At 35.9% G+C, this 13,386-nt stretch overlaps 1 protein-coding gene across 2 annotated transcripts in view; it reads right to left on the reverse strand.

The window, feature by feature from the left end:
• LOC149784842 (inactive serine/threonine-protein kinase ULK4-like) overlaps positions 1 to 13,386 on the reverse strand; it is a 132,543-nt gene that overhangs the window by 49,436 nt on the left and 69,721 nt on the right. For both annotated transcript variants that reach the window (XM_089978407.1, XM_089978406.1), the window contains exons 21-22: positions 5,179 to 5,300; positions 3,131 to 3,239 (exon numbers count right to left, since the gene is read on the reverse strand). In XM_089978407.1, the coding sequence (XP_089834533.1) occupies positions 3,131 to 3,239; positions 5,179 to 5,300 (231 nt within the window). The remainder of the gene's footprint in view (positions 1 to 3,130; positions 3,240 to 5,178; positions 5,301 to 13,386) is intronic.

Consider the following 13,386-nt stretch of genomic DNA (forward strand, 5'->3'; position numbering starts at 1 on the left):
AAGGCCAGAACAAGCATCAGAGAAGTTGCCACTATATTTCGCACTAAATTGGAGGTGACATGTTAACCACTTAAATGTTCTTGTCCAAGGTCCATAACTCCGTTCAGTACATGTCAGACAAAGTGCAGTACCAGGTCCACAACTCAATACTATACATGTCAGACTGAGTGTGGCACCAGGTCCATAACTCAGCACTATACATGTCAGACTGAGTGCAGTACCAGGTCCATGACTCGATTCTATACTTGTCAGACTGAGTGTGGTAGCAAGTCCATAACTCGGTACTATATATGTCAGACTGAGCGTGATACCAGGTCCATAACTTGGTACTATACTTGTCAGACTGAGTGTGGTACCAGGTCCATAACTCCGTGCTATACATGTCAGACTGAGTGTGGCACCAAGTCCATAACTTGGTACTATACTTGTCAGACTGAGTGCAGTACCAGGTCCTTAACTCGGTACTATACATGTCAGACTGAGTGTGGTACCAGGTCCATAACTCAGTACTATACACATCAGACTGAGCTTGGTACCAGGTCCATAACTTGGTACTTAACATGTCAGACTGACTGTGGTACCAGGTCCATAACTCAGCACTATACATGTCAGACTGAATGAGACACCAGGTCCATAATTTGGTACTATACATGTCAGACTGAGTGAGACACCAGGTCCATAACTTGGTACTATACATGTCAGACTGAGTGAGATACCAGGTCCCTAACTCAGTACTATACATGTCAGACTGAGTGTGGTACCAGGTCCCTAACTCAGTACTATACATGTCAGACTGAGTGTGGTACCAGGTCCCTAACTCAGAAAATTATACATGTCAAGCTGAGTGATATATCAGGTCCATAACTCAGACTGAGTGAGATACCAGGCTCATAAATGGGCACTATACATAGCAGTACAAGCATTAGAAGAACAACGCTAGTAGCTATTTATCTGAACAATTAAAAAATAATTCACACAAATAATAATTTTAAAAAATAATGACTGCAACAAGTATCAAATACAAAACTCATTTGGCCCCAAAGGTTTTTTGTCATTTTCGCCTGAAATGCGAGTAGGAAAGACATTTTGGGGGCTATTTCTGAATACATCATAATACATCGGCTTTAATCAGATTTTCCATGAGACTAATGCCTAGTTGTATTAGAAACATCGTTTTCCATTGGTTATGTTGCTTGCACATGAGCAGAAGGTTAAAGGTTGCTTAAACTGGTCAACATCCAGTTGATGGATAGCTAACAAACAGTGGTAAGGGAAGGTAATGAATGTGAGTTTCTCCTTCTTCTTCTTATAATATATATATATATAGAGAGAGAGAGAGAGTGAGAGAGATAGAGATGCGCAGTCAAAATTTACATCTTTTCAAGATTGCTTAATTTTAGAGGTAACAGAATTTACTTCCCTTTCAATACTGTGACTAGGGAATATATTCACTGGAGAAAATCAAATTAGACCCAAGTCTTCATGCATAATAAATTTGATTTCAGTCTTTGAAGACCATCAAGAGTTATTAGCAGAAACAAAATTGAAAAAGGCAAGATCTGAATAAAAAATGGGCTAAACCTCTGTTAAATCTTGCTGGCAAATGGTGAAAACTGGACCTGATGTAGGTGTTCTTGATGTAAACCCTCATACTGAACTTGATTTCAATACACAAACTAATTTAAATGTTCCTAAACAGAAATTAAATGAAGTCAAAGCTCTAATATTTAACAGTTGCCAAAACTATGTTGAATTGTTCCAAATGCTGTGAAAACTGAACCAGACCTAGGTCTTTACAAGGTAAAGAAATATAATTTTTTTCAATTTAATAAGTTCTTCAAAAGCCAATGTGTGGAAAAAAAATATGTGATGGGTGAGATGGGATATGCCATAAAGAGAAGGAAAGACGTAGATAAAACTAAATGCCCCCTCCAGACAGATGGCAGGGACATAAAAAGCATGCTGGAATTGGCAAGCAGGAAAGGTGGCACTTTAAGCAGATACACATGTGATATGCTGAATGCATCTGTAGATTGTAGCAGAAGGTACAAGCTGTCAAAGTAATACCTTTGGCTTTCTCTGTCACAGGAAAAGCAAAATTCATTAAACAAGTTAGTCACATACAGACATATATATATTTAAACAGCATACAAATAATGCATTCATTAATGCAGTGCTACATGTATTCCACTACAGAGGGATTCAATTTTTTTTATTTGGTGTTTCTAGTGGAATACAAGATAACTCAATACAGGGAACAAGTTAGTTGACATAATAAAAAATATATTATATTACACAAATGCCTCTGTTTCTATGCTCAGATAAACAACACTACATGTATATATAGAAAACATTACCACATGTATATATAGTAAATATTATTACATGCATATAATGTAAACATTACTACATCTACAAATAGTAAACATTACTACATGTATATAGAGCAAACATTACTATATATATACAGTATATATATATATTATAAACACTTACTACATGTATATATATAGCAAACAATACTACATGTATATACATATTTAGACAATCTTCAGACACTTCTTTCAGAGAATTATACTACACAGTTCTTTAAAAAATCATTACCATACATACACACTTACAAGTCTAGTCAACATTACCACACATACACACTTACAAGTCTAGTCAACATTACCACACATACTCACTTACAAGTCTAGTCAACATTACCATACATACAACTCTAGTCAACATTACCATACATACTTACAAGTCTAGTCCAATTGCAAACTGCCAAATTACCATACATACTCACTTACAAGTCTAGTCCAATTGCAAACTGCCAAGATCCAGATCTTTCATCATATTAAGTGGTGACATATCTAGGTTTTTGCAGTTTCTTACGAGTAATCATCAGAACAAACAACATACACCCTGATCTACTGGCAGATAATGCAACAGCAGATCCGGGTAAATGTTGTTTGAAGTTAAAATCAACTTATAAGCGAGTATATATAGTTGATTACTATAACAGATTTGTAAGAACAAAATAACAGCATATGTGATGGAAAACATTTCACATTAAAAAAATATAGATTTTCAGTATTTAGCAACAATAAAAGGAAAGAAGTAAAATCTGGTTTGTACCTACCACTAGCTGTGTCAATATTGGTCTCCCCTAACTCTATGCAATTCACATGTGTCAGAAGAGTGGCTAAATTGCGGACAAAGTCCTCATTCACAATGCGGGGACGGAAAATCTCAAAAGAAAACAGAACCAAATATCACTGATAAAATAATTCAAAATTACATATTAGAACTCACAAATTTACAAGTACTAAGTAAATCTAACATAACAAATTATTCTCCATCTTTTAATCCTTTTCCAGAGAAAGATGTAATAAAACTGGCATGTGCCCCCCACCACCACCAACCCCCTCAAGTATTGAGATATTACAAGAATTTGGGAAAACTGTAGGAGAAAAATATAGGGATCATCAAAAGTAACCCAAAAACAAGAATTTTATAGAGATTTATATAAAATACTGGGATGGGAGGTATGAAAACTTCTTCTTTCTTCAAAACCAATGAACTAATATCCATGAAAAACAATGAAAACAGATAATAAAAATAAATCTGCAAAATAAATATTTTTTAACATTTGTACCTAACTGGAAAGATTTTCCAATGCAAACAAGGGTGAAAGGAACTTAGAATTACAAACACTAAAACAGATAACTTTGCCTGCAAAAATGAAAGTGGAATGCAAACATAATACAGAATGAATGCAACTGAAATACTGAATGAAGGCAAATGAAATAATGGTTGAATGCAAATGCAAATGAAATAATGGTTGAATGGAAATGAAAAAATCATTGAATGCAAATGAAATAATGAATGAATGCAAATGAAATAATGGTTGAATACAAATGAAATAATGAATGAATGTAAATGAAATAATGAATGAATGCAAATGAAATAATAGTTGAATGCAAATGAAATAATGAATGAATGTAAATGAAATAATGAATGAATGCAAATGAAATGCTCAACAAACACAAATGAAAAGATGAATGTCTTTTGAAGAAAACTGAGGGTGAGAATACAAAATGCAGAAGGAATAATTACATACAAAAACAGAACAAATTGCAAATGCATTTCATGAGTGAATTTGAAAATTTATTAGTTTTAGGCTGCCACTAAATTTCCATGGTGAAACTCCTTTTACGTGATAGTCCAGGCTCAGATTATTGATGCTGCCAAGTTTCACTCCGTACAAGCCAGTTACGGTGAACATAATAATTGCCAGAGAAGTGATGACATCCTCACTGGTGTTTGTATCTGTACAATTCTTATTAGAATCAAAAGAAATCAGAAAATTTGCCAACATATTCACAAAAACTATCTTTCTACACTTACAGAAGTTGCAGTTATAATGTTATTTAACATAAATTCAATTCTTGCCATTTTATAATGTTATCTGTCATAAATTCAATTCTTGCCATTTTATAATGTTATTTATCGTAAATTCAACTCTTGCCATTTTATAATGTTATTTATCATAAATTCCATGCTTGGCATTTTATAATGTTATTTATCATAAATTCCATGCTTAGCCTTTTATAATGTTATTTATCATAAATTCAATTCTTGCCATTTTATAATGTTATTTATCACAAATTGGCATTTTATAATATTATTTATCATTGTGAAAATAATCATTGCCTACTACATCTCTCAATAGTTCACATACTTTACAGTCATTAAAAAGACTGCAATTGTGATCCTGAACTTTACAAAGCTTAAAGTCATTACATTTGACATGTCAGATTACAGCTAAACTTAATATTCATTTTCAACCAACATGGTTTGCTAGACTGTGTACTCAATTCAAATTCATACACAACATTTGTATGAGTTTCAAAACTGAAATGAACTTATATATTTTATGATCATGGTACTCATTTATTATAATCACTCTATCCCACTTCCAGATCATGTACACACACTCCATAAGATTTCTAGACTGGTTCTTGTTTCTAAAGGCTTTAGTGATAAACTTAACTTCTAAAACAGGGGACCAAGAGATTCTAAATACATGAAAATAAAGAGCATCTCCAGGATTGAAATATATGAGAGTTCAATCCTTAATATAACACTAAATTTATGTCATATAGACTATGAAGTAAATGTAGCTACCTGACTAGTGACTAGATGAAGAAATATGTGAATTAAAGGGAGGGAACTCTTTAACTGCTTTGACTGAACTGCATTGGGATGTTTTCTTCCATTAACAGCATCCAATGAAGACAAGATCTCACCTACAAAGATAAATTGTAATCATAATTAGATAAACAATGATATAACTAAAGTGTAAATTCAGATTTTATTCTCAGTGTACAGGTGTCTAATACAGTTTTTCCTAGATGTCGAAGTACTATTCACTGACCAACCAATGTTCACGTCTGCAATATCTGCAACATTTGTTCTTTAAATAAAATTATCCCAATGAAATAAATATCTAGTGATATATTTGTTCCAAAGCAATCATATGGAAACTTTATAAACATCCTAGATCTCCAGGATTTCATATCCAGTCTTCCTGAAATAGCCTAAAATGAGGGCATTAAGTCCTGAAGATGTGTTATAGCATACACAGTGTAAGGCTAATGATGCTACTTTATAACTGCAGCAGGAATGGTTGTTGTTGTTGTGGGGTTTAACACCATTTTTCAGCACACGATAGGCTATACATGGTGGCCAGTATTAATGGTGGAAACAACTACTGACCCACGAGAAGCTACTGGCAAGCTTTCTCACATACCCACATTGGCTGAATCTGAAAATCGAACCGGCGCAGACAGAGGTGAGATGGCAGTGATCCGTAATGGAGAGCGCTTTAGACCTCTCAGCCCCTTGTGGCCCCCAGTAGGAATGGAGAATGCAGTAATGATGAAGATAATAATAATAACACATTTTAAAACAATAATAACAATGATTCCAAGAGAAAGAAGTCAGTGCAGAATAAAAATATTCAAATGTGACCTTTGGTTGGATAAGGTAATTATATAGTTTTTCTTTCACACATGCAGCGTGATATAAGTTTTTAAAGCCCCCCTCTTTATCAAATACAACAATTTATACTTACCAAATAAATCATGCTAAGGAGTTATATAACTAATACATTAAAACTTCAATAACCAGAAAATAAATTAATTTTAGTATATTATGTTTCTCTGAGAATTCTTATTTGATCTCCTTAATGTAAGGAAAATAGCTCCACTACCTCTTATTTCCATCCCACATAAAACATGAAAATAGACAAAAGGAAATAATTTCTTATCCATTACCTCCCCTTAGTTCTTGCAAGATAACAATGCATCCATGTGATGTTTACCAGTTTGCAGACTGGTACATTAACAAAAATGCTCTAATCTCACAAGCTTGAATTTTCATAAGGATTAGGACCATAAAGCCATTCTATCTGAAATGGAGGTTCATTGAAAAGGCATGCAACTTGCTCACCATGCACGTGGAACATAAGACTGTCAGAAAACATATTTTATATGACAGTAGCTTCTGGAAGATTGTATTTTATATGACAGTAGCTTCAAGAAGATTGTATTTTATATGACAGTAGCTTCAAGAAGATTGTATTTTATATGATAGTAGCTTCAAGAAGATTGTATTTTATATGACAGTAGCTTCAGGAAGATTGTAGCTAAAAGCTTTTTATATGATAGTAGCTTCAGGAAGATTGTAGCTAAAGGCTTTTATATGATAGTAGCTTCAGGAAGATTGTATTTTATATGACAGTAGCTTCAGGAAAATTGTATTTTATATGATAGTAGCTTCAGGAAGATTGTAGCTAAAGGCTCAAACTGATAGGAGTTTAGCAAGTCAAAGCCTATAAAAGCGATTCTGACAGATCTTTATATTCTCTCAACCAAAGTGCATGAATGTGTTGGAATAATGGAGAAATCATATCTCACAGTAATAAGACAAAGCTTTTTACCTCAAGATGCTAGAGAAAAAAGTTAACCAGCTGAGGGTTCAAAGAAATGTTGTTTTGTACCAGTCCCTAACAACCAGAACATGTGGGTAGGCATAGCCTCCAACCATCTTGCAACAGATTGAAAGAGTATCCATTGACCAGACTTTGGGATCCAGGACTGGAGAAATGAAGGTGGGCAGATTTTGGTTCTGCCTCATCACAAAACAATTTATCAAGGGACACCCAATCAAAGTGCACAAATCTGCTGAAAGACTGACATGTGAATGGACCACCTGGTTTGAATAGTCTGACCCCATCTCAATAACAAGTCAACTAGGAAAACTGAGTCTGCCAGGAATGTATCTGATCTGAAATGTGATCTTTAGCTACAAACATGGAACACAGGAATTGTCAGACCTAAAGGCATAGGTTGGGCGATTTCTTCCCCTGATATTAAAGTAATTAGGACACCACCACTAATAACTATGAGGAGCACTCTCCTGCAAAGTTGATGCTTCCAAATCAAATGCATTCACTACAGCCTTCATCTCCAAATGATTTTGATGTGGAGTGATTTCTCCTCTGGATTCCATTTTCCACGGACTGTGACAGACAATAAGAGATCGCTAAGTGGCAGTAGATGGAAGAAGGGATTTTGTTCTCTTCTTTCATTTCTACCAAAGCTTTAAACTTATAGGCTTAGCTCACATATGGCAGTGATTGACACTCTGAGAGTGTAACAATCCTGTAAATTTGTCCAATGAAGCTGAACACCATATGCTCCAGTGTGGGTTGGACTAACCTATTGATTGAGGCTGTTCACCCACTCACTGCGAGGGCTGTCTTCTTTTGGCATTACTTCTATGTCTGCACAGATCAGACCGGCAATACAGATGAAGCAGTGCCATCATCTCTGTGTGTGGCACTGTATCCACCCACCAGATAAGCCTCCCCGCTGGTTGAACTGGCTACTGGGCAAGCGACACAGCCAATATGGCCAGTTACATGGGTAGCCGAAAAGTGTTCTGGATGGGTAGATGGATGGTTGGTTCAGACACTGGTTGGACTGTTGGCTTGACAACTGGTATAGGTGGCAAAGTTGACAGACTGGTTTGACAGGTCCCTGTAAAACTCTGTATACAGCACAACGGCTGGCCAGTATGTGGCATGGCCCACTGACATAATGGATATTTGGTCACTAATGAGAAGACATGGTTAGACAGGCAGCTGGACTGGTTGGCTGGCTTGCAGAGTGAAAGGGACTTGTCCTCACTGGGCAATTGGAGGATACCTTTCCATCAACTCCATGCCATTATACAGTCAAACCTGTCCCAATGGTCACCTTTCCATCAACTCCATGCCATTATACAGTTAAACCTGTCCCAATGGTCACTTTTCCATCAACTCCATGCCATTATACAGTCAAACCTGTCCCAATGGTCACCTTTCCATCAACTCCATGCCATTATATAGTCAAACCTGTCCCAATGGTCACCTTTCCATCAACTCCATGCCATTATGCAATCAAACCTGTCCCAATGGTCACCTTTACTCAAAAGTTACCTGTTCACAATGGCTATTCCCCTCCCCCAAATTTCCTACACATATGTCGTATATGTAATAATCACTTGCCTTCTGCAGTCAGCGGCAAAGTGTTTCCTAACCAAACATTGGTTTCTCCCTGCTATAAGTGGTCACTAGAGCATATCAACACTGCTATAAGTGGTCACTAGAGCAAATCAACACTGTCCATTTAGTTTATGTATGCAAACTTAATGTCTGATTCCTGAGGAAGGCATTGTTTAAATAAAGAAAAATGATGTGAATTGATGTTCAACCATTTCATATCTGACCTGTACTTGTAACTCCAGTCATGTTAGAGTAACTCAAAGGTGTCAATATGTCAAATTCAAAAGTAAAGCAGTTGTTAGGATAGAGCATGGAAGCAATTTGTTTGCTAGGTCACAGGTGGGAAAAGAAGTTGTGTTATTGCAATGGAAATGGAAGTCACCCTAATCATGTAGTCAGATATTTTCAACTATCTGAAATAAAACTATCTCTCTCTAAATAAAAAAGTGCATCTTTGCGAAGTGATACAAGCAACATCCCTTTTCATTATGGTCAGGGGTCATTCAATATTCAAAACATATCTGTAAAAGCAGGTGAAGTGTCAGTTCACTGGTCATAACAAATAGCCATATATGGCTTCTTTTGATTTTCTGTTCATCACAAACTTCTTACATAAGCCTACTGTCTTTTGATATTGATGATAAACTTGAGTGGAACATAAATTTGGGAGAGAACAAGATACACCTGTAATAATGATTTTGTTGTACAGTGCACATAAAACGATCTTGATAATATTATAATAATAATAATAATAACAATAATAATAATAATAATGTTGATATTTAATGAATGGTATTTGTTGAAGAACCAATTTTAAAAGGTGTAGCTGTGTACAGCAGTCACCTTTGTGCAACAGCCTGTTTTATCTTTTCCCATGAGTGGACATTAGAGGGAGCCCTGAGTGGTCTAAAGCACTCTCCATTACAGATCACTGCCATCTCACCTCTGTCTTCGTGCGTTTGAGTCTAAGATTCGGCTAATGTGGGTATGTGAGAAAGCTTGCCAGTAGCTTCTTGTGGGTCGGTGGTTCTTCCCGGGGTTTTCCTGGGTTCTTCCTCCACCATTACTATGGGCCAGCCATGCATAGCCTATCATGTGCTGAAAAATGGTGTTAAACCCCGCAACAACAACAACAAGTGGCCATTAGTGGCAGATTTGACTGCAAGTGAAAAAGCAGTGGGACAGAAATTCACCCAAGGCAACTGGATAATTTCCTGCAAAAGTCTCTGCCTTTGTGACTCAAGCAGCATCTGGGAATGATGCAGCATCTCTGAAGCACACTACCCCTCCAATTCAAGCTATCAATACAACAGTCGCAGTGGACATTGTACACACAATCTTCAAAGGATAAGAGGGACCATAATAGTGTTCCTCATGTTTGCTATGGACAACCTCTTCAGGGCAAGGCTCAAGATGTTGCTTTCTGTCAATTTTGACTTCATCCACCTCTTCAGGGCAAGGCTCAAGATGTTGCTTTCTGTTGATTTTAACTTCATCCATCAATCTATTCTCTTTAAGCTCTTGTTCAGAACTGTGGATTCAACTCCTTCTGACCACTCTGAGCAGACAATGCATGGTGAAGTAGATAAACACTTAGTGTACACGACACATGTAATGTGTATCCTTGCTGACTTTGAATCTTGTCAACTTTGAACATTTTGTTGTCATAAATGAAACCACATGAACAACAAAAACAATGGAAGTGAACCTATAAGTGTTCACATAAAACACTTATAACACTTGTTACTAATAAAAGAAGGGGCTAAAAGCAGGACGAAGCAAACGACAATTAGCACCAATGATAAACAAAATGTTTTAAAAAACTTAAGCCCACAAACTGCAAAAAAATTGCACAAAGACAGATAAAAAAATAATAATACTGAAGACCAACATGTGTCAAATGCATTCATAAAGAATAACTATACTGACTTTCAAAATGGATCAGTAGATATAATGCTTATTTTAATCTATATCAAAAGCAACAGGATGACGCTGATATTACCTGGCAACAGGATGATGCTGATACTATCTAGCAACAGGATGATGCTGATACTATCTAGCAACAGGATGACGCTCATACTACCTAGCAACAGGATGACGTTGATACTACCTAGCAACAGGATGATGCTGATACTACCTAGCAACAGGATGATGCTGATGCTACCTAACAACAGGATGATGCTGATACTACCTAGCAACAGGATGATGCTGATACTACCTAACAACAGGATGATGTTGATACTACATAGCAACAGGATGATGCTGATACTACCTAGCAACAGGATGATGCTGATACTACCTAGTAACAGGATGATGCTGATACACCTAGCAACAGGATGATGCTGATACTACCTAGCAACAGGATGACGCTGATACTACCTAGCAACAGGATGATGCTGATACTACCTAACAACAGGATGATGCTGATACTACCTAGCAACAGGATGATGCTGATACTACCTAGCAACAGGATGATGCTGATACTACCTACCAACAGGATGATGTTGATACTACATAGCAACAGGATGATGCTGATACTACCTAGCAACAGGATGCTGCTGATACTACCTAGTAACAGGATGATGCTGATACACCTAGCAACAGGATGACGCTGATACTACCTAGCAACAGGATGACGCTGATACTACCTAGCAACAGGATGATGCTGATACTACCTAACAACAGGATGATGCTGATACTACCTAGCAACAGGATGATGCTGATACCTCCTAACAACAGGATGATGCTGATACTACCTAACAACAGGATGATGTTGATACTACATAACAACAGGATGATGCTGATACTACCTAGCAACAGGATGATGCTGATACTACCTAGCAACAGGATGCTGCTGATACTACCTAGCAACAGGATGCTGCTGATACTACCTAGCAACAGGATGATGCTGATACTACCTAGCAACAGGATGATGCTGATACTACCTAGCAACAGGATGATGCTGATACTTCCTAGCAACAGGATGATGCTGATACTACTTAGCAACAGGATGATGCTGATACTACCTAGCAAAATCTTAAACTGGTAAACATCCAGTTGACAGGTAGCCAACTAACAAGTGGTAAGGGTAGGTAATGGTATACGGAGATGGGAAATACAGCATGTTTTCTTTCTGGGTGGGCTGGATTCAAGAAGTAGCAGAACTTATTTCAGAAGGATAATGTGATGGGGGAATGTATTCGGAGAAGAAATCAATCAATCAAACTCTTCACTTCACCATGAAAACTTGCTTAGCCCAGACATATTTGCCTTCTCTTGATTCCAACTCCAAAACATGAACAAAACTGAAAACTCAAAGCAAAATTATGGGCCCACAACACTACTCTATAATCCTAATTTTGCTACAATCTGCTACTTTAACATGAACTAGCCACAGAATCTAAAAATCGAACAGCCTGCCAAATATGTGCCTATCACACTGGCACTTTGTACTCCTTGTGATTTTAAAACAAAAAGTATCAAAGGTACAAACAATGTCACTAAGTTAGTCATTTCATTTATAAATTTATAACTTCTAACCTGACTGTTGCTAGGGAATCCCTAACACTTTCATTTTGATTGCTTTTCAAGCTAAACAAAGTTTTCACGGTAAATAAGCAGCCTATTTGCTGTCCTTTTCTGGCTCCTGGAAAAGTTTATTTTCAGTGATACAGAAAAAGTTAAAAAACTGTTGTCTGCAGCCCATATTTGTGACGTATAGTTTTAATATTTCTCAAATAAACTAAACAAAATAATAGGACAAACAGTGTTAAGTCTTTCATACATGGAATCCAATGGATGTAACAGCCTAAGTTATGAACATTTAGGGAATTTTTCAAACCTTATAGAAGACAATGAACTCCTGCTGTCTCAAAAAAATACATTTGACCGTGCAAATATGGCAGGTGTGTTTTTTAAAAGCTCCCATTTGGTTTGAAACATGAACAAGATGACAGTGTTAGAGATGGCAACAACCAGGCTAGAAATTATATATTGATTAATAATATAAGTAAGTTTTATCCATTGTTTATATCCTTGAAGCTTCTCATTTCAAAAATGGGGACAAGGGGTACAAAACTGCCAGGAAGATAGGACATTATACTAAACAAGATATTTTAATTTCTTTTATATCTGAATGAAACAAAGATTAAAACTCCATTTTAAAGGTAAGCATTTAAGACTCAAAATAAATTTTAGATTAAATTTTCTTTTTTTATGAATGAAGACCTGATTTGCACTGCAATGTTTTCATTAGTGAATTATCAATCAATAATACTTTTATAGCTCTTGAAAAATGAATTAAAAAACTTAAAGTATGTTGTGCAGGTTAATTTAAAGGTCTTGCAATTTTCTGGTGCTCCATTTGATTAATTTGTATGCAAAAATGAGCAGAAAATATAAAATGTAGCAGTTACAAATTTATTTATTCTTTGATACGGACATAGGATCAAGATTAACGCCATGCAGCATATCAAAGTCAATCTATTATTACAATACCTACTAAATATATTTAGAATAGCAGGATATCAAAGTCAATCTATTACTACAATACCTACTAAATAGCAGGACATCAAAAACAATCTATTACTACAATACCTACTAAATATATTTGGAATAGCAGCATATCAAAGTCAATATATTACTAAAATACCTACTAAATAGCAGGATATCAAAAACAATCTATTACTACAATACCTACTAAATATATTTGGAATAGCAGGATATCAAAAACAATCTATTACTAAAATACCTACTAAATATATTTGGAATAGCAGCATATCAAA

Source organism: Sinohyriopsis cumingii, chromosome 13 (assembly GCF_028554795.1).
Source record: "Sinohyriopsis cumingii isolate HCF-2022 chromosome 13, ASM2855479v2, whole genome shotgun sequence".
Classification (NCBI taxonomy): Eukaryota; Metazoa; Mollusca; class Bivalvia; order Unionida; family Unionidae; genus Sinohyriopsis; species Sinohyriopsis cumingii.